Source organism: Mirounga angustirostris, unplaced genomic scaffold (genome assembly GCF_029215605.1).
Source record: "Mirounga angustirostris isolate CCGP_5_RB_7025 unplaced genomic scaffold, mMirAng1.0.hap1 SCAF_4, whole genome shotgun sequence".
NCBI classification, from domain to species: domain Eukaryota; kingdom Metazoa; phylum Chordata; class Mammalia; order Carnivora; family Phocidae; genus Mirounga; species Mirounga angustirostris.
Window position 1 is genome coordinate 126,067,261 of NW_026991712.1, and position 19,008 is coordinate 126,086,268.

At 34.8% G+C, this 19,008-nt stretch overlaps 1 protein-coding gene across 17 annotated transcripts in view; it reads right to left on the reverse strand.

Moving 5' to 3' along the window:
• NEXN (nexilin F-actin binding protein) overlaps window positions 1-19,008 on the reverse strand; it is a 42,628-nt gene that overhangs the window by 3,507 nt on the left and 20,113 nt on the right. For 8 of the 17 annotated variants that reach the window (XM_045897366.3, XM_045897359.3, XM_045897364.3 and 5 more), the window contains 10 exons: window positions 17,900-17,978; window positions 16,303-16,494; window positions 16,019-16,097; window positions 15,785-15,933; window positions 10,952-10,993; window positions 9,568-9,762; window positions 9,291-9,467; window positions 7,378-7,566; window positions 3,312-3,509; window positions 218-439 (listed from right to left, as the gene is read on the reverse strand). In XM_045897366.3, the coding sequence (XP_045753322.1) occupies window positions 218-439; window positions 3,312-3,509; window positions 7,378-7,566; window positions 9,291-9,467; window positions 9,568-9,762; window positions 10,952-10,993; window positions 15,785-15,933; window positions 16,019-16,097; window positions 16,303-16,494; window positions 17,900-17,926 (1,470 nt within the window). In that variant the 5' untranslated portion in view covers window positions 17,927-17,978. The remainder of the gene's footprint in view (window positions 1-217; window positions 440-3,311; window positions 3,510-7,377; window positions 7,567-9,290; window positions 9,468-9,567; window positions 9,763-10,951; window positions 10,994-15,784; window positions 15,934-16,018; window positions 16,098-16,302; window positions 16,495-17,899; window positions 17,979-19,008) is intronic. The other 9 variants (XM_054512788.2, XM_054512785.2, XM_054512781.1 and 6 more) reach the window with 5 other exon arrangements.

A 19,008-nucleotide genomic window follows, 5' to 3' on the forward strand; every position in this document is an offset into this window, starting at 1 on the left:
AACTATTTTTTCCAGAGTGATGTTCACGATAGGCTATTTAATTCTAATAAAAGCCATTTTTGAAACAATGCTAGACTGAGGCAACCTTTCAAAGTCTCTTAAGATCTTAATGTGCTTTTGCTATTTAGTTCCCGGGTTGTTATTTATACCTATGATTAAGTACCATATTTCAAAGTCAATGTTACATTTCTAAGCATCATAATTAAACACAGTATACCTCATGAAAGTTTTCTGCTTCTCGCTCTTTAATTTCAAGGTCAATTGCTCTCCTCCTTGCTCGTTCTTCTTCTATTTTTTTCTGTATTTCTTTTTCAGACAATTGTCCAATCTTTTCAAACTTGCTTTTTAGATTTTTGGCTTGAATAGAGCCACTTCTTTTCAATTTGATTAATTCTTCATATTCCCTACTCAATTCGAAGGTTTCATGTTCTTCCTCTTCCTTCAAAAAAAATTTTTATATATTAAATACTAGAAAATTAGTTTGTACAAGAAACCATCCAAAAGGTGTTCATTTCTTACTTGAAGCCAAAAATAAAGCTTAAATAACCTGTTTCCTAAATACAGTTACTAAATTTACTGATTAAAAGTAATGCTACAAATTTAAGACTTTAGGTAACATCTTATTTAAAATATTTCATTATGGGATATGGCTCAAAACTTCATTTAATATTTCATTATAACCTCCTAAAACTAAAATATGCATATCAAGATTATGGGGCGCCTGGGTGGCTCAGTCGTTAAGCGTCTGCCTTCGGCTCAGGTCATGATCCCAGGGTCCTGGGACTGAGCCCCGCATCAGGCTCCCTGCTCAGCAGAAGGCTGCTGCTTTTCCCGCTCCCCCTGCTTGTGTTCCTCTCGCTGTGTCTCTCTCTGTCAAATAAATAAAATCTTTACACATACTAGGAACCATAGGAAAATCCATGTTTAGGGGAAGATGAACTATAATTGTAAGAACAGTGGGCTGGGAGTCAGATACAAGTTCTAGTTCTGACTTTGATACCGTGTGGCCTTTTGCCTTGTCACTTAGCCCCCTGGACATGATTTTTTTATCTCTATATAGAGCCAGAGTATCCTAAAGTTCCTCCTGTCTTTGTTTTGATGATAGTCTAATAAATACCACTTTTTTTTTTTCAAGATTTTATTTATTTGACAGAGACACAGCAAGAGAGGGAATACAAGCAGGGGGGAGTGGGAGAGGGAGAAGCAGGCTTCCCGCCAAGCAGCAAGCCCTATGTGGGGCTCCATCCCAGGATCCCGGGATCATGACCTGAGCCGAAGGCAGATGCCCAATGACTGAGCCACCCAGGTGCCCCTGATTATCACTCTTAATACTCAAGTTAACTGAATGAACTCTTTCTACAATACAGCCTGGCAAAATCCCTACATTTGATATGTATCACTTCTAGTCTCAATTTTATATCCTGCCAAGAAAGAGAAGAGTCCACCAAAATTGGGCTCCAATTCTTTAAACCATTTTATCTTACATACTTTTTATTCTGGTTTCCCTTGGCTTTTCACAGTTTATTACTAGTTCTTTGTATACTTCTTACACTAAACCCTAATCTCACTATATGAAATGTTAAAAAAAAAATGCAGTTATTCCTGGTATACTTTTCCTGGAGAAGACCTAGATTCTAGGTGTGGGGAGGGGTTAGTGGGGAAGGGGGGGAATGAAGGTGCGGAGGGGTGGGGTCACAGTGGACAATACAACATGAGGGTTAATTTCTTGGTTCAACCAAAGGGGAAAAAAGAGAACTTATTTATACTACCTTCACTTTTTAGTCTATGTGGGTGAAAACAGACAACTCCTAAAATAACAGAAACCTAACAAGTTTGTTATGTACCTTCTATCATTGGTTCCCAAATCATTCTGGTCAAAATTAATGATTGAACTAATTTACAAGTTTTCCTAGGCAATTCATTTTCATCATCCTTTATAAAATAAATGCTATTACATTTTTAAAATAAGGCTAGACCTTGGAATATTTTCCTACAGCATATTCATGATATTACTACCTATATATTTATATAGTATTCACAGTCTCTCAATTGTCTGGGGCAAGGAAGTAAATATCCCCACAGGTCCACTGCCCCAGCCCATGACAAAAGAGACAACTTCTACGAGATTGCAACCTCTGCATAGGATCCCATTCGGTTCCTAGATCAGGAGTTGGCAAAAAGTCCCCACCAAGTTGCCTGCCAAACATGCCACATCACTGCCAGTTAGAGTCTGGGACAACAACTGCTCGTTTCACCCCAAGTCACCGGGCTGTGTGCTGATCCCTGACCCTGTTCATGTTGCTGCCAAGAGCTACTACCCCCCGTCAGAGGTCGAGGGTGACAGTGGAATGCTGGCCCCCTTTTTCTATCTCCCCTCTTCTGCTTACACAACTGGCCATCGAGATGGAGGGTGGCAGCTGTGGGAAAGAACCCTTTAGAAAGGGCCTTGGGGCATCAGGAGATAGGAAAAGAGCTAAGAATGCACCATGGAGAGGCAGGGGACAGGAGATTTGAGCCACGGCTCAAAGTCTAGCACATGCTCCATTGTCCAAGCAGCCTTCACTTAAAACACACAAATTCAAAGATAAGATGATGGTGTTAATTAAATTTTAAGTTTTAAATTTTACTTTAATTAAATTTTTAAATTAAAAATCAAGATGGCAACCTTAGAACATTAAACCTTATGCACAACCTATCTGAGCACAGGGTCCTGTGAGGGCCCAGGTTGCATGCCCATGAAGCTGACCCTGTACAGTCTATATTTATGTAGATATATATTTATGTATTTATTTAATTCACTTCAATACTAGAGAAATCATACTGAAATATTTATCATGACAGTTCTGTCTTCTAATTTAGTAAAATAAAATGATTCAAAGACTTGCCAAACTGATATTGTTCTATTGGTATCCATGGTACTCTTGTAATTTTATTTTGACTAATCAGTTTATTTCAAGGAAAATAAATATAAAACATGGGCATAGTAATAAGCACTTTAGGAAACAATTCTCCATCATAATATAACCACATAATTGTGAGGTATATAGGAAGAAATATTTACTTAAGGTACTATAGTAGTATGTTAGTCACTTGCAATCATATATGTTTTAACCTAGTAAGAAAGAAGCAGAGTTATAGCAGGCTAGAAAGTGCTCATAACTATGCCAAAACTTGTACCAAGTGCCTCATGGTATGCTGGGTGTCCTTTATGTGAATAATAATACTTAAAAAGTTATTGTAAGATACTACATGTAAAATACTTATATTAATAAATATTTGGAGAATATAAATGGTATTTCTTAAAATCTCACCTCTCCCATTTCTTGTCTCAGTTGTTCAAATTCCTGTTTTTCCATCTCTAGCTTATGCTTCCTTTCCTCCTCTGTTCGTCGTTTTTCTTCTTCCATTTTTTGTTTTAGTAATTCTTCAAAATTAATTTCCAGTTTTCCCGGTGTAAGAGATTCTTGAGAAATTGTTTTATACATCTCTGGGAAGTCATCATCTACTACCTATTCAAAATGATTCTTTCATTATTTTTGCCAAAATTACACAAACTTTAAAAAAAAATTTTTTTTGTAGAAACTGTGATCACTTGAATAGAAAGGTTTCACACTGAACTAAAAATTTGGAGACCTAAATCTCTTCAAAAGTATAAAACAATAAACAAGGGAGAAATTACTAGAAAATATAAGACTAAGGTATTTTGTGGTTACAGAGGAAATGGTGACCATCTGTTTTCTGCTCCAATGAACACAAAGAAATCCTTTGAATTTGTATTATGAGTAATTTGAATTAGATATTAAGATTTTCTGATACTGAGAACACTTTGAATTGAATTAAAATGAATTTCCATTCTGCTAATTAAAATAGAGCATTTCCATTAAATCATGGTTTTGTCTGAATGAATTAGATAACCCATGATTCTTTCATAATCAGATAAAAATCATTCTTAATGCTGTAATTTTTTTGTACTAATTTATTTACTGTCTGGTTAATTAAATAATAATAATACTTAGAGCTGCCATGTAAATTCTAAGCACTTTACATTGATTTATTTAATCCTGTAATCCTATGAAGTAGATATTATTAATATCCTCCATTATAGATGAGAAACTCAGGTACTAACTTTTCCAGAGTGAACACAAATATTAAGTGGCAAAGGTGGGATTCAAACCTTCAAAAACCTAATAAAAATTATAAATAATGATTTAGACTATCTTTTTGTAATTTCATGAATTACATGTCTAACTGCCATTAAGTTGTGACCTTGGGCAAGTTACCCAGCCTCTGTGAGTTTCCCTATCTGTAACAACTTTTCATACAGTTGTCATGACAAAGTTTGGAAACACTTATAGTGTGTAGGATACCCAATAGTAAGCTCCCAATGGCAGTTTTTTTTTTTTAAGATTTTATTTATTTGTGAGAGAGCGAGCAAGCATGAGCAGGGAGGAGGGGCAGAGGGAGAAACAGGCTCCCTGCTGAACAGGGAGCCCCATGTGGGACTTGATCCCAGTACCCTGAGATCATGACCCGAGCTGAGCCGAAGGCAGTAGCTTAACCAACGAACTGAGCCACCCAGGAGTCCACCCCCCCCCACAATGGCAGTTATTATTATTATATTATCATTCCCTGTAATAAAGGCAATCCCTAAATTGCAAATAGAAACTTTGCTTTTAAATCACTGACTTGGAATACATTTTACCATGAAGAGCAATTACCTAATTCTGTTTTTCTATCCCCTGAAAGTAGAAAATAAACCTCTGGCCTGAATTACGACCCTGTGGCCAAAGAAGACATAGGGTAATAAGAAGGCAAAGGGTAATTATTTGTTTTATATATGACAGGCTTTACCAAAGAATAAACTCAACTCAGAAACAATGTTTACATGGTTTTACAATCCAAAGATTACCAAAAATTTTTATTAATATATGAGCTGAGCTATAATACAAAATTAAAATATGGCCCTGGATAAAAAAAAAAAAAACAACATAAATGAAGGAAAAATTTTATCTTTCCTGATACAGAAATACCTCTAGGAAACTAGAGTTTTGGTTTAATGCAGTTTTCCTTCCTACACTTTTTCTAATAGTGAATCATGGCAGTTTCAGCCTAAAAATCTGCCCCTGGCATTAGATCTCCTGATCTTCACAGCTACTACTTGTCTATCACTCTGAACCTGCTTATTCTCCAAAAATTAAGTGCCTTCACAATGTTTATGGGGTTTCTGCATAGAAATCATTTGTGAATCAAGGATTACCTAGTTTTACACACAAGATAGTTTTAAGGAGCACCTGGCTGGCTCAGTCAGTAGAGATGCAACTCTTGATCGTGGGGTTGTCAGTTCAAGCCCCATGTCAGGGGTAGCGTTTACTGAGCAAGTAAATAAGTTAAAAAGATAGTTTTAATATACTCCACAAACATTTATAGGAAATTTGTTATGCTAGAATGCTTTGTGCCATGTGCCTGATGAACAGTCTAAACCTCATGAGTGAGAACGACAGCTGTAAGCAACAACAATACAACATTAGTGCTATGCCAGGGGAGTACAAAATCCACAAGAATGCACAGAAAGAACACGTCTTTGGAACTTGTGTTCTCAGGAAAGGCTTCCCAGAGGAAATGGAAAATATGAACAGGAGACAGCAGAGCATGGGGAAAGGAAAGAGGGGCATGTTTCATTCAGCATTTATGAAGGTCCAGAGATGGATAAGAGTGCAGTATTTTGAAGAAATTGGGAGAAATTTAGTATGTCCAGAACAAAGATGGCAGATTAAGAAGAATGAAGAAATGAAACTGGAAAAATATACTAGGACAATATTATAAAGAAATAGTTTTAAAAATTTTTTAGATTTAAAAAATTTTTAGATTTTTGCTTAAGGGAAGTGGAAAATTCTTAAGCAAAATAGTAACACAAATTTACCTGAAAGAAAGAGAAGGAGAAGAGAGTGAGAAAGATCACTCTTGTCTTTACAAAGAAGAATGATTATAGACAAGAAAGCAAATTAAATAGGAGTTGGTTTGAGGCTAGAGATAACTGTGACCTGGGAGGAGATAGGTGACCCAAGGAAGGGATAACAATAGCAGTGGAAATGAGGGAAAAACTGATCGATTTTTAGAGTGATTTAGAAGGTAGAATGAATGAAACTTAGTGAATGACTGGATGTGAGGTATGAATGAGAAGGTGGAAGTCTTTAAGACTCCCAACTTTCTGATTTGAGCATCTGGATGGGTAATGAAGCCAAATAAACACGTGGATATATGTGCCTGAAGCTCCCCCAGACATAGGAAGAAAACCAGGTCATGATATCACTGAAGCCAATTAAAATGTTTCAAGAAGAGGGGGAGCACCTGGCTGCCTCAATCAGTAGAGCCTGCAACTCTTGATCTTCGGGTTGAGTTCAAGCCTCATGTTGGGCGTGGAGCCTACTTTTTATGTTTCAAGAAGGAGATGCAGCATTTATAGGTCAGCTTGCTTGAAAATAGTTTGTGAGATAACTATATTTTACAAACATTAAAAAGTGGTATAGGGGGTGTAACTTTGTGATGGAATTAAGTTTGGTAGCAATATCCAGAAGTGATAGGTGAGCATTTTGGAGAATTAAATAATTGTGATTAAATGGCTTTGGTCATTTAATATGTACTGGATGGGATGGAAGGTGAAATGAAAGAAGGAAAGAAAGGAGGGAGGGAAGAAGTGAAGGAGGAAATGTGGGAAGGGAAAGAAGAATGGAGAGAATGGAAGGAAAGGTAGAGTAGGAAACTCTCTGCTTAGATACTTCTGGAAAACATACCTTCCCAGAGAAGGAAGATAATACTCAATCCTTTAAGCCAGGCATAGCAACTTAATCAGAACCTTCTCAACATTACACTGAAGCAAACACCTTTAACTGATAGGTGTTAATGCCATAGGAGACTTTAAAGCTTATTTGCTATCCCTACTTTTGAAAGATTCCAGAAATAATATCTAAAGTTTAATTATTTTTCTTAACATACTCTATTTTATTTATTTTTTTTAATTAAAAAAAAGTTTAAGGTCTATTTGAGAGACAGTGAGTGTGTACCTGAGTACAGGGGGAAGGAGCAGAGGGAGAGAGTCTCAAGCACTCTGTGCTGAGCGTGGAGCCTGACACAGGCTCGATTTCAAGACCCCGAGATCACAACCTGAGCCAAAACCAAGAGTTGAATGCTTAATTGACTGCACCACCCAGGCACCCCAAATTTAAAAAAATTTTAAAGTAATCGCTATACCCAACATGGGGCTCAAACTCACAACCCCAAGACTTGCTCCAATACTGACTGAGCCAGTCAGGCACCCCCTCTTAACACACTTAAAAAAGCTGAATCCTAATGGCATTCTCCAGTTACATTCTATCTTACCATGCTTCTCCTTGCTTCAGCAAATGCCTTCTTTTCTTCCTCTATTCTCCTCCTGGCTTCTTCTTCTGCTTTCCTTTTTTCATCTTCTCTCCTTTGTCTTTCTATTTCTTCAAAACTGAGTTTGAGTTTACCAGGGCGGTACCCTTTTAAAATTTTTTCTGTGTCTTGGTTTTCCTCCTCTTCATTTACCTAACCAAGAAACAACTCATTACTAAGAACTGAGATTCATCAAGGGCAGGAATGAATTATCAATCAAAAGGCACAGAACTGGCCACCTCACACACAAATATTTTCTTGCCCTTAATATATTTGACCAAATTTCCCTTCCTTTATAATTTCTTAGCTGATAAAGTATTTAAATTTGGAGAAATTCCAAATAAAGATGTACTCAAGTTAAATAACAGTTCCCATGAAAGTCAAATTTTTAAATAGATAAATTGAGTGTTTGAAAGAATTTAAGGGGTCATTTAAGAGTTCTAATAAATATTAACTCTCCCAGAACAAAACATAAAATGTGTGTGTGTGTACTTACTATGCTTCAAGTATATCTATAGAGAGTCTCTATTGTAGTAAAATAAAATTCTCATTTTGTAATTTTCATGGATATTTTACTATGAACTATGGTACTTTTCCTAATCAGATAAAAGATTACCTGGAACTATTTTTTATAAAATTCAAATTTTATGATTTTATAATTAAAATTATAATTAAATATTTATTGAAATTTATGATTTGATTATTTCTATTTTCATGAAATTGATCACCACTGGTAGCTAAAGTGTGTACATATTATGCAATTATAATTACCCAGAAGTAATAACATTTTCAAATGTCTAGAGAATTTAACTTTTGTAGATACAGTCCTTAGAACATCATTAATGAAAGTTGATCAAGAAATTCTGAAACTTTTAAAAAATTATAGATATTCCATTAAAATTCAAAAAATTTTTACAATGAGATTTGGAATCAGTATTTTCTTATTTCAATTTTATTTTTTATTGATATAGTTAATAATAGTTAACATTTTACAGCACTTATTATATGCCAGACATTAACTGCTTTCTGTATTAACTCACGTACAATTTAAGAAGTAGACACAATTATTTTCACCATTTTACAAATAAGAAAACTAAGACATAGAGGGGTTAAATAACTTGTCCCTGGTTACACACTAAATAAACAATAGATACGTGAATCCAGGCAGTGTGGTTCCAGAAACTATACTCTTAACCACTACACTCCATACCTCTAGACACACACACACACACACACACACACACACATCTACATACCTTATATAACAAACTGCATATTCCATAGTAAACTTATTTTGATAAGTTCAAATATTTGAAAAACTGGACTAAAACTAAGTGTACACTTATGATTAGACTTGAAAGTGTGCATGTGCTGCACCCTGTCATTAAATACACTGCAGGCTGAACTAACAAAGAGAAACCAGGTTCATTGACTATTATTATAATTTATAACATAAAAATAAAAATTAAAGCATATTAGGTAAAATGTCCCATCATAAAGGGAAACTAGAAAATAATACAGATGCATTTTATATAGGAAATATGTATAGTTTCAAAATCAGACCCTTTTATATAGACAATCTCCTTGAATTTATAGGAATGAGTTTTATTTAAAGCCAGCTTCCTTCCCTAAGTTTTTTATATATAACATTCATAGGACATACATAAAATATAATTTGTAGGTTATATATCATTATATATTATATATAATATCATTATATATAAATACATATATTATAGGGGCATCTGCTGGCTCACTTGGTAGAGCGTACAACTCCTGGTTCGAGCCCCATGTTGAGTGTAGAGATTACTTAAAAATAAAATCTTTAAATATATATATATATTTTAAAATACGTTTTATATATATATTTGTTTTACCATTTGCCGCCTTGCTTCTTCAAAAGCACGCTTCTCTTCTTCTAAACGTTGTCTTGCTTCCTCTTCAGCTTGCCTCCTTCGGTTTTCTTGTCTTTGTCTTTCCAATTCTTCAAAAGTTAGTTTCAGTTTTCCAGGAGAAAGGGATTCTTTTTTTGCCTCGCTTTCTAGTTCATCATCCTAAGAAACATTGTGCAAACACATCTGTTAATCATAAAAGGAAATGCTGGTAACTTAACTGCTTTGATTTGTACCTAAAAAAAATAAAAATAAAAATTACCACAACCAATGAAAGACACTTTGCTTCCTTGAGAGATCGCTGTTGTTCTTCATATCTTATTCTTTTATCTTCTTCATATTTGACCCTTTCTTTTTCTTCTCGTTCTTTCTCTAGATCCTCAAAATTCTTCATCTTTCCAGAAGTTTTTTGTGATTTGACAGGTACCACTGTTACAAGCAGTGATTCGTCTCCTTCCTAATTTATAAAATAGAAAATTAGCATATTTCTTGCTAACCAAAATTTAGGTTTCATGGGATTTTGCCTCCATTATTGGTGAGTTTTATTACATTGCCATCAATGTTACGAAGAACAAAAATTTATATATATTTTTTACAGATTTCTATTCAATAGTTGTTTCTCTGAATTCATTGTACATTGAGTTAATTTAACTGAAATCCATTGTTGACAAGGTTCAAGGAGCATCTTCTTTCCTAGAAGGTGGTGTTAATACAGCTGTTTGGATAAAACCGCATGACATCATCTGAATTTAGCTGTCCGTGCACTACTAGTTCCACAGAAGGCGGTGGGCATGTGAGTGTACTCTAAATCAATTTGATGGTGGGTAGATTCCGTTTAAACACACACAAAAAGTCTCCACAGGACTTTTTGCTCCATGCAAGTTTTTAACTACTTAACAAAACTATTATTTAGTGAGGAAAAACAAACAGTATTTCCAAGTTATTTATAAAACACTTATAGAACAATACTCATTGGCATTTGGTCCTAGTAAAATATTCTTAAATTTGTTGTTTTTCAAATTCATTTTAATTAATTCTATTAATCTATTGTTACCTCTGAACTTTTTTCAAAAATAAATTATAATATGTAACGCATGTCCCTAAAATAAAACTGCTTCCAATTTATGTGGCTGTAGTTTTAGGCACACCATCAAATTGACGCTTAACCTTCTCTGTTAGGTAAAAAGGAATTAGCTAAAGTTTTTGTGGTTGTTGAACATTCCTTCATGGTACTAGATACTGTACTTTCTACTAGTATGTGATAAAACAAACTATCAAGAACTCCGAGGAAAGAGGAAGACAAATGATGGGGAAAAACCCTGCTTTCAAAAAATGTTAGCTTTAAACAATCTCGACCATTAGTAACAGTTCAAGAAATACATAGTCTTGGCAGAGTATCTCAATCTGAGACTTGTGTCTTTAACCATGAAAGCAAAAACATACTTTTTTTTTCATACTTTTAAGACACTAAGCTAGTGTTTGAAAGTGCAAAAGTATGATCTTGCTTTGCAAAATACTTTTGTCCTTTTTGTTGTTGTTGCTATAATTATAATGAAAATAAAAATGCTTTTCATTTTTTAATTAAAAGATTATTTGTGAACCAGATAATTTTAGGTGATGTTTCATTAAAGGAAATGTCCATTTACCTCTGATGCTGATTCAGTTCCCGTATTGTTTATGTCCTCAATCTATTGAATGAGAATTTCATATCATTACATTACATTGAATTTCTGCTTTCTGCTTTTAAATATACAACTGAAAGTAATTTAGCTGTGACTTATGGTAAATTTTCAAATTTATAATTTTTGAAATATTTTTATGTTTCTCCAAATTGGCCTATTATGTCCATTTAAGTGGAGATTAAACCTTATATTAGTTTTTGTATTTTGACATCAAAATCAGTATCTAGGGAATATATTAAGAAAAAATTAAAATAAAGCCTACCTTTGTAATTCTGGAATTTGAATAATGGACCAAATTCTTATGACCTGCTGTAGGCTTACAAGTAGCAATTATTAATTAAATTAGCAATTTAAACTGAGATACAGAAACATTTCTCCATTCTCGGTCTCTGCCCCAGCCAAAGTAAAACCTATCAGTAGTAATCAAATAATCATGACTATATTTTGCAATATAAATATATGGCAAAAATATAACTGACACAGTAATACAGTGCAGTGCACTAGCTTTCACATGGCTGGTTTAGAAGGGACAGGAATTCTGGTCGATATAATTGTTTACTCTCTATTTTGACCACATCTAGGAAAGAAAGGCCCTCATTCAATGGAAGGGGTCTCAACTTGGACATTATTCATAAGAAACACCATTAGGGTAGCTCGAGGGGCAGGCTAATGTATGTAAGAGAAACGGGAAAGAAGCTAGGCAATTTAAATAATGCAATGTTTGAGATCTCAGGAAAAGGAAACATAAGCAGTGGGAAAATGGGAGAAGTTAGAAAGTAAACATTCATATTGTTTATTGTTTTAACATGATTTTTAACATCAGTGAAAGAGTCTGGAAGTAGTTTGTTCCTTATGCAGTCTAAGGGAATTCTGTTGTACCTTGGCTCATAGGAGGAACTGGACTGGCTAAGTCCCTGTTCTTCATTATTTCACTTTCCTTTTCTATATTCTCTGTCACGGGAGAATTAATACATTTTATTAATATACCAAATTTCTTGAAAAATAAATTCTGAATAATTTATTAAAAATAAATCTATTTTACATTTTAATAATTTTATTGTTTTGTTTAGAATGATTTCTTTTGCACAATTGTATATTACACTGATTTGCTATGTAAGTGAAGGTTTTACTAAATGATGTATTGTACTAAGAAAAATTTTAAGCCATAATAAAATAATTACAAAATTATTTCTTTTCAGGGGTACCTGCTGGTTCTGTTGGAAGAGCATGCAACACCTGATCTCAGGGTCATGAGTTCAAGCCCCACACTGGGTGTAGAGATTACTTTAAATAAATAAATAAACTTAAAAAAAAAAGTATTTCCCTTCCAAAGAATGCTAACAATTCCTTGACAAATCAATAAAAAGTTCTAGGAGATACAGTGAGAAGCCAGACACAGAGTATAGGAAAGATAAATTCTAAATTTCTTAACTCTAAATTTCTTTTACTTGCTACTAAAACCTCAGATTTTTATTAGCTTATGATAAGATAATAAATTATATTATGGAGTGGCTTTTGTTTTGTTGTTGTATGCTTTCTTCTTTGCTCATTTTAAGCCATAGTCAAAACTTTAACAGAAGACATAATTTTATTTTCATTGGGTTTCCATAAACAAAGGAAAAAGTGAATTTGTCTGAGTGGCCATGGTGTCAGTATATTCACAGAGAACTGAGACATTCAGTTCTGTTATAGTGTCGGCTCTCAGAAGCTACCACTGAAAAGCTGCTTCCCAACTATTTCTTTTGATTATGAAAAGGAAATTCCTTTTACTCCTTCCCAGAGGAACTTCCTTTTGTCCCCTTTATTTTCAACATCCCAGTCCCCTACCAATAAATTCTTATTTTCTAAGTTGATAGATGTTAACCTTGCCTGTCAGAGTATCCTCAAAGATAACCAGATTCTCCCCCAAGTTTTATTGGTCTTTGATTCTAACATCCAGTATACGAAGTATACCAATTTTTAATTCATCATAAGATGATCTAGAATCTGGTAGTTATCCTCCTGAGTCAGGAATCCCTTCTCAAGCATTCTTAAATATGGACTTGTACAAGTGGGTTTTTCAAATTAACGTTAAGACTTTATTTTTCTTAGTAAACTCCACCCCCAATGTGGAGCTCAAACCGACGACCCCAAAATCAAGTCACATGCTCCATCCACCAATTGAGCCACCCAGGAGCCCCAACATTAAGACTTTTCTTGATTACCTATGTCATACTTCTTAAATTCAAAGATAGATTCAATTTTATTAGACTTGAGCAGAAAATGTACTTAAATTTTAAAATTGGACTTTCCATATTTGTAAGATAAAATTACTATTAATAGTTTATTTTGCTCTACCTACATATTCTCAAATAATGTAATAAGCCAAAAGTTTCATTAACCAGGACTCTAAGGCACCCTGCCATGTAGTTTCTAGAGTTACTAAAGAAGTGCTTTTTGTTTTTTTTTTCTTGATACCTTGTCTCCCTCTCTTAGTATCCCATGTCTTCATCATATTTAAACTCACCTCTTCAACACACATAGTTTTTCTTTGAGAAATCACTGCCTATGTATTCAGTTCTTGATGTTGTTAGTGGGTCTTAAAGTCTCATGAGTCTAGTTAGTGCTTTTTGAAAAACTATATAAGACTCAAAATAAGTAGACTAACCCCATGCACATACCCACTATTTGTTGTCAAATCCTTATATTTTAATTATATATTTTAGTCTGATTTTATTACCCTATTTTATAATTTATATTAAAAATGTAATTACATATGCTAATATATTTTATATTTACAACATAAAATCTGTAATATTTATTATATTTGTACTCCTGGGTGAAATTTCATTGCAAAATGAATTCTCGGGCACCTAGGTGGCTCAGTCGTTAAACGTCAGCCTTCGGCTCAGGTCATGATCCCAGGATCCTGGGATTGAGCCCCGCATCGGGCTCCCTGCTCAGCCAGGAGCCTGCTTCTCCCTCTCCCACTCGCCCTGTTTGTGTTCCCTCTCTGGCTCTCTAGTGTCTCTCTCTCTGTGTCAAATAAATAAATAAAATCTTCAAAAAAAAATGAATTATCATCTTGGATGACTGGAGAAGGCAGAGATAAAGTACCTGTCATCCTTTCTTTAGATAAAGAGGTACAAAGTGATAAAATATAAGAAATGCCAATTCTTTTCTATAATTCATCTGGCATATGTCATAAGTGGCTGTTTGTGCCACAGAAAGTTATTTGCAAAATCCGGGTAAATTTCTTTGACATTTAAGTATGGCATATGCTTTGCCTTCTTTGTTATTTTTCTTTTCAGAAAGGTAGGAAACTGGAAGGAGCATAGCAAGTAGATTTATGGCACTTAAAGAGTAGGCAAAAAAGAGCCAAGTACAATTTCACAATAAAAATGGTTTTATACCGTGAAGATTATGTTAATTTGTTAATGATGAGAGATGGAGGAGAAGCTAAAATGGTTTCATGACATTTTATCTATATGTACTAAATAAAATCTTTAAAAAATAAATAAAATATTTTACTTATTTGACAGAGAGAGAGCGAGCACAAGCAGGGGGAGTGGCAGGCAGAGGGAGAAGCAGGCTCCCCACACAGCAGGAAGCCAGATGGGGGGCTCAACCCCAGGACCCCGGGATCATGATCCAAGCTGAAGGCAGACACTTAACTGACTAAGCCACCCGAGCACCCCCAGATTCTTGGGTATTTTAAAAATGCTTACCAACCTCTTACTTCTCATGCTTTAAGCTAAAATATATAGAAATTCTAAATCCATTAAAGAGACTATATAAAATCATAGTAATAATTTTTTTCTCCCTTCTAATTTGTCCCCTGTAGCTATGGGCATCAATAATGGCTATCTGAAGCAAATAGCTGTCACATATTTCTCCCCTCTCCTACCACCAACTTAAAAAACAAAAAAAGCTGGGATGCCTGGGTGGCTCAGTCGTTAAGCATCTGCCTTCTGCTTAGGTCATGATCCCAGGGTCCTGGGATTGAGCCCCACATCGGGCTCCTTGCTCCGCAGAGAGCCTGCTTCTCCCTCTGCCCTGCGGCTCCCCCAGTTTATGCGCTCTCTCTCTCTCTGACAGATAAATAAAATCTTAAAAAACAAAAAAGTTAATAAGCTAGCTGATAATAACATTATTAAATGTGATTTGTTTCAAATTCTTGAGTGGGAAGGTATCCTAATTATGCCTTAATGTGTAATAATAACCAATAACTACTTATTGATTACTATTGAAAGACAAGCACATTGTGGATAGTTTAGGTGAAACTGCCCTTATGTCTTTGTAAAAACCTCTAACATGTCAGGAAAAACAAGAAATGTGGTCCATGTAAGGAATATGGACTGAATGACAAGATGGTACATAACAAAAGTTATCTCAGCATTCAACCTTAAAATAAGGACATTCTGCCCTTATCCTTCTGGCATTTGATAATAAATATTTGTACTTAAGATCTTGTTTTCAGGGGCGCCTGGGTGGCTCAGTTGGTTAAGCGACTGCCTTCGGCTCAGGTCATGATCCTGGAGCCCTGGGATCGAGCCCCACGTCGGGCTCCCTGCTCAGCAGGGAGTCTGCTTCTCCCTCTGACCTCCCCTCTCTCATGTGCTCTCTCTCTCTCTCATTCTCTCTCTTTCAAATAAATAAATAAATAAATAAATCTTTTTAAAAAAAGTTCTTGTTTTAAAGTTAGCTGCTATTTAATAAGCTAATGTTATATTAAAATATTTTAATTAGGCAATGTACTAATTAGTTTTACTCTGTACAGTTTCTGAGGCAAATACCAATTTAATATTTAGTGTATACCTGCTCAGCCCTTTTTGCTAATTCACGTTCTATCTTCCTCTTCTCTAACATATCCTGCTCAATTCTGCGTCTTCGTTCCTCCTCCGTCCTCTTTCTTTGTTCCTCTTGTCTTTGTTTCTCCATTTCAGCAAATCTACCTTTAACAGTTCCTAAGAACATATGAAACATGTTTGATATTTTGCTACATTTTCCTTTTTGCAATTTCATTTACGATTTCCCTCTCAAGTTTCTTACCTGTTAGCTTTGGGACATAAGCCTTTTCTACTTTCGAAGATACCTCTTCCTCATCATCAGAAGCAAGCATTTCTTTAATCTAAATGGTTAAATAAATTAATATGAACATGTCCAAAATTTAGACTAAATTATATACAGAGTTTGAAATTAACTTATAAATACAGAAAATTATTTTAATTATTTAATCATATTTAATATAAAATATGATTAATGTGAATAATAATGTGTAAATTAAAAAGATGAAAATATGAATTTTGCACAAGAATAAAATAAAATAAAATAACCTCCTGCTTTCTCCTGTTCCATTCTCTCTCTCTAATATATTGTTCTTTTCTTCTTTGTTTTTCATCTCTAGATCTCCTTTGATTTCTTTCTTCCCTGGCTCTCTGCATGGCTTCAAACTTATCCTTTACATCACCCTTGCCAAGTTTTGGCACATAGGTTTTTGGGACAGGTTTAGATGAAGAAAGCAGAATCTTCGTTAGAAGAAAATAAAGAGAAGAAAGTTAAAAAATATAGAAGAAATCAAGTAAAGATAGATCAGAATAAGCAATATAAGAAATACTTATTGAAACAGAAAATAGAAACAAGTTTGAAACATTTGTACAATCATAATCTGATTATTTTCTAAAGTCTAAGTATGAAAAATGAAATTTAGAAAATATGAATAAAAACTTATTAATATAAAGAAGTTCCATTTTGTAGGTGTGTTCCCCTGAAACTGAAGGCTAGTAAAATATAAAAATTGAATACTGGATTCTAATTTAAAACAATATATTTTCCTACACCATTATTAAAAATTCAGATTTGACATTTCTTACTTAAAAGATACCAGGACTAATTACAATAAATTAGGTGAAAGTGAAAACAAGGCAAAAGTTTAGGCTTTCAAGTTTAAAGCCTACTTCATATATCCATGCTCTTGCTTGTTTCCCTATCAAATATGAATAAAACTGAAGGGCAGTCCTTTATTCCCATGTATGGCCGAGATGCGCCGGGGTCTTCACATACAAGCGGTGATTTAGAAGTTGACTGCTACCCAACCCATCCAGAACTTCTGTACACCAACATTAAAAATGTGTAAAAAGGCTGTATCATTCCAAGTAGGCTGACCTCTAAGACAGCAAAAGAGCTTCCCAGGAAAGGAGGAATCTAGTAAAAGACTAGAGAAAAGATTTCCCTCCACTCTAAAACCAGGAAAGCCAACTATTTTCATCATTTCGAAAATTAAGCTGATCGCTAAAAAATTTCAGTAAATAAAACGTCGGTGCCTCAGAACATCAAACCCTTTTCTCCTAGTGATAATGGCAAATTACTTATTAATCTGTGGCATACCCAGCCTCTCTTTTATTATCATCTTATGGTGTCATTGGCCATTTAAGGTTTTTTAAACTTCATAATTTTGGGATGTCAGCAACTGAACTCTTCTTACTACAACTCCCCGTATCTACAGCCAAGAGCCAGAAAAAGACAAAGAGAAGTTTTGCTGCAGCTGCTGGAAGAAATAGCTGAGAAGGAGCCTCACCTGAGAGTGAATTATTGCTTTCTCCTAAAGATATACATCAAATCTGGTTTTTTAAATACTAAAAAAAAATAACTTCTAAGACTTATCAAGGTATTACAATTCTATTCAAGGTGCTAGCCATCACATCCACTTCACCATCATTCACAAATTTAATAATTATGCTGCCAAGATTAGAATACAAATGAAAATACTGGGCCCAAGAACAGCCTGTGAATTCCAGCTTTTACATTTTCTATCCTGACACTAGGTCATTATGAACTATGGCCTTTCCACCAAGCAGCTCTACCATTTCCGCAGCTCTATAGTCAATCCTACGTTTCCCCCATTTTTTTTTTTTTTTAACGTTGGAGACTTACCTCAGCCTTTTGGGAAATATCATTCATGTCTGCTGTATGTGTTATCAGGGTGATTTTGGAGTTTTGTATATTTTTGCACCTGAAAAAACAGATTAGTATTGAGTAACAATTTTTAATGACTTAATTCTTAATATGCTATGTATTTTTGTAAACAGAAGCAGCATGTTAATTACTCCTCAAAAAATATTGACACAATCCAGGCAAGTAATAAACTGGGATAACCTTCAGCTCCTTTTCCCAAGATTTAGGGTATAGAAGGGACAAGGCACATGGTATTAAGAGATCCTTATAGGGGCATCTGGGTGGCTCAGTTGGTTGAGTGTCCAACTCTTGATTTCAGCTCAGGTCATGATCTCAGGATCGTGAGATCAAGTCTTGCAACAGGCTCCATGCTCAGCATAGAGTCTGCTTGAGTTTCTCTCTCTCTGCCCTTCCCCTTGCTCATGTGCACACTCACTCTCTCTCTCAAATAAATAAATAAATCTTAAAAAAAAAATCCTTATAAATTTATGGTCCAGAATAGCGTGGTCAATGTATCAAGAGCCCTTGCAAAGAATTTTTATTCTGGGGCGCCTGGGTGGCTCAGTAGTTAAGCATCTGCCTTCGGCTCAGGTCATGATCTCCAGGGTCCTGGGATCGAGCCCCGCAGCAGGCTCCCTGCTCGGCGGGAAGCCTACTCCTCCCTCTCCCACTCCCCCTGCCTGTATTCCCTCTCTGGCTTTGTCTCTCTGTCAAATAAATAAATAAAATCTTTTTTTAAAAAAAAGAATTTTTATTCTGCAGTTACTGGGTATATTATTCTGTAAGTATCAACTAGCTCAAGGTAGTTGATGGTGTTATTTAGATCTTCTGTGTCTTTACTAATTTTTGTGTGTGTGTGTGGCCTAGCTCTTCTAACAGTCTTCAACTATGTGGAATTGGCTATTTTTTCCTTTAATTCTGTTATTTTTTTCATGTAATTTCAAGCTCTTTTAAGCACATGTGCATTATGATATCTTCTTTTTGAACTGACTCCTTCATCAGTATGAAATTTCCTTTTGATCTCATTGTCTTGAACTTACCTGATATTAAAATAGCCACACCAACTTTCTTAAGTTTAGTCTGCATGA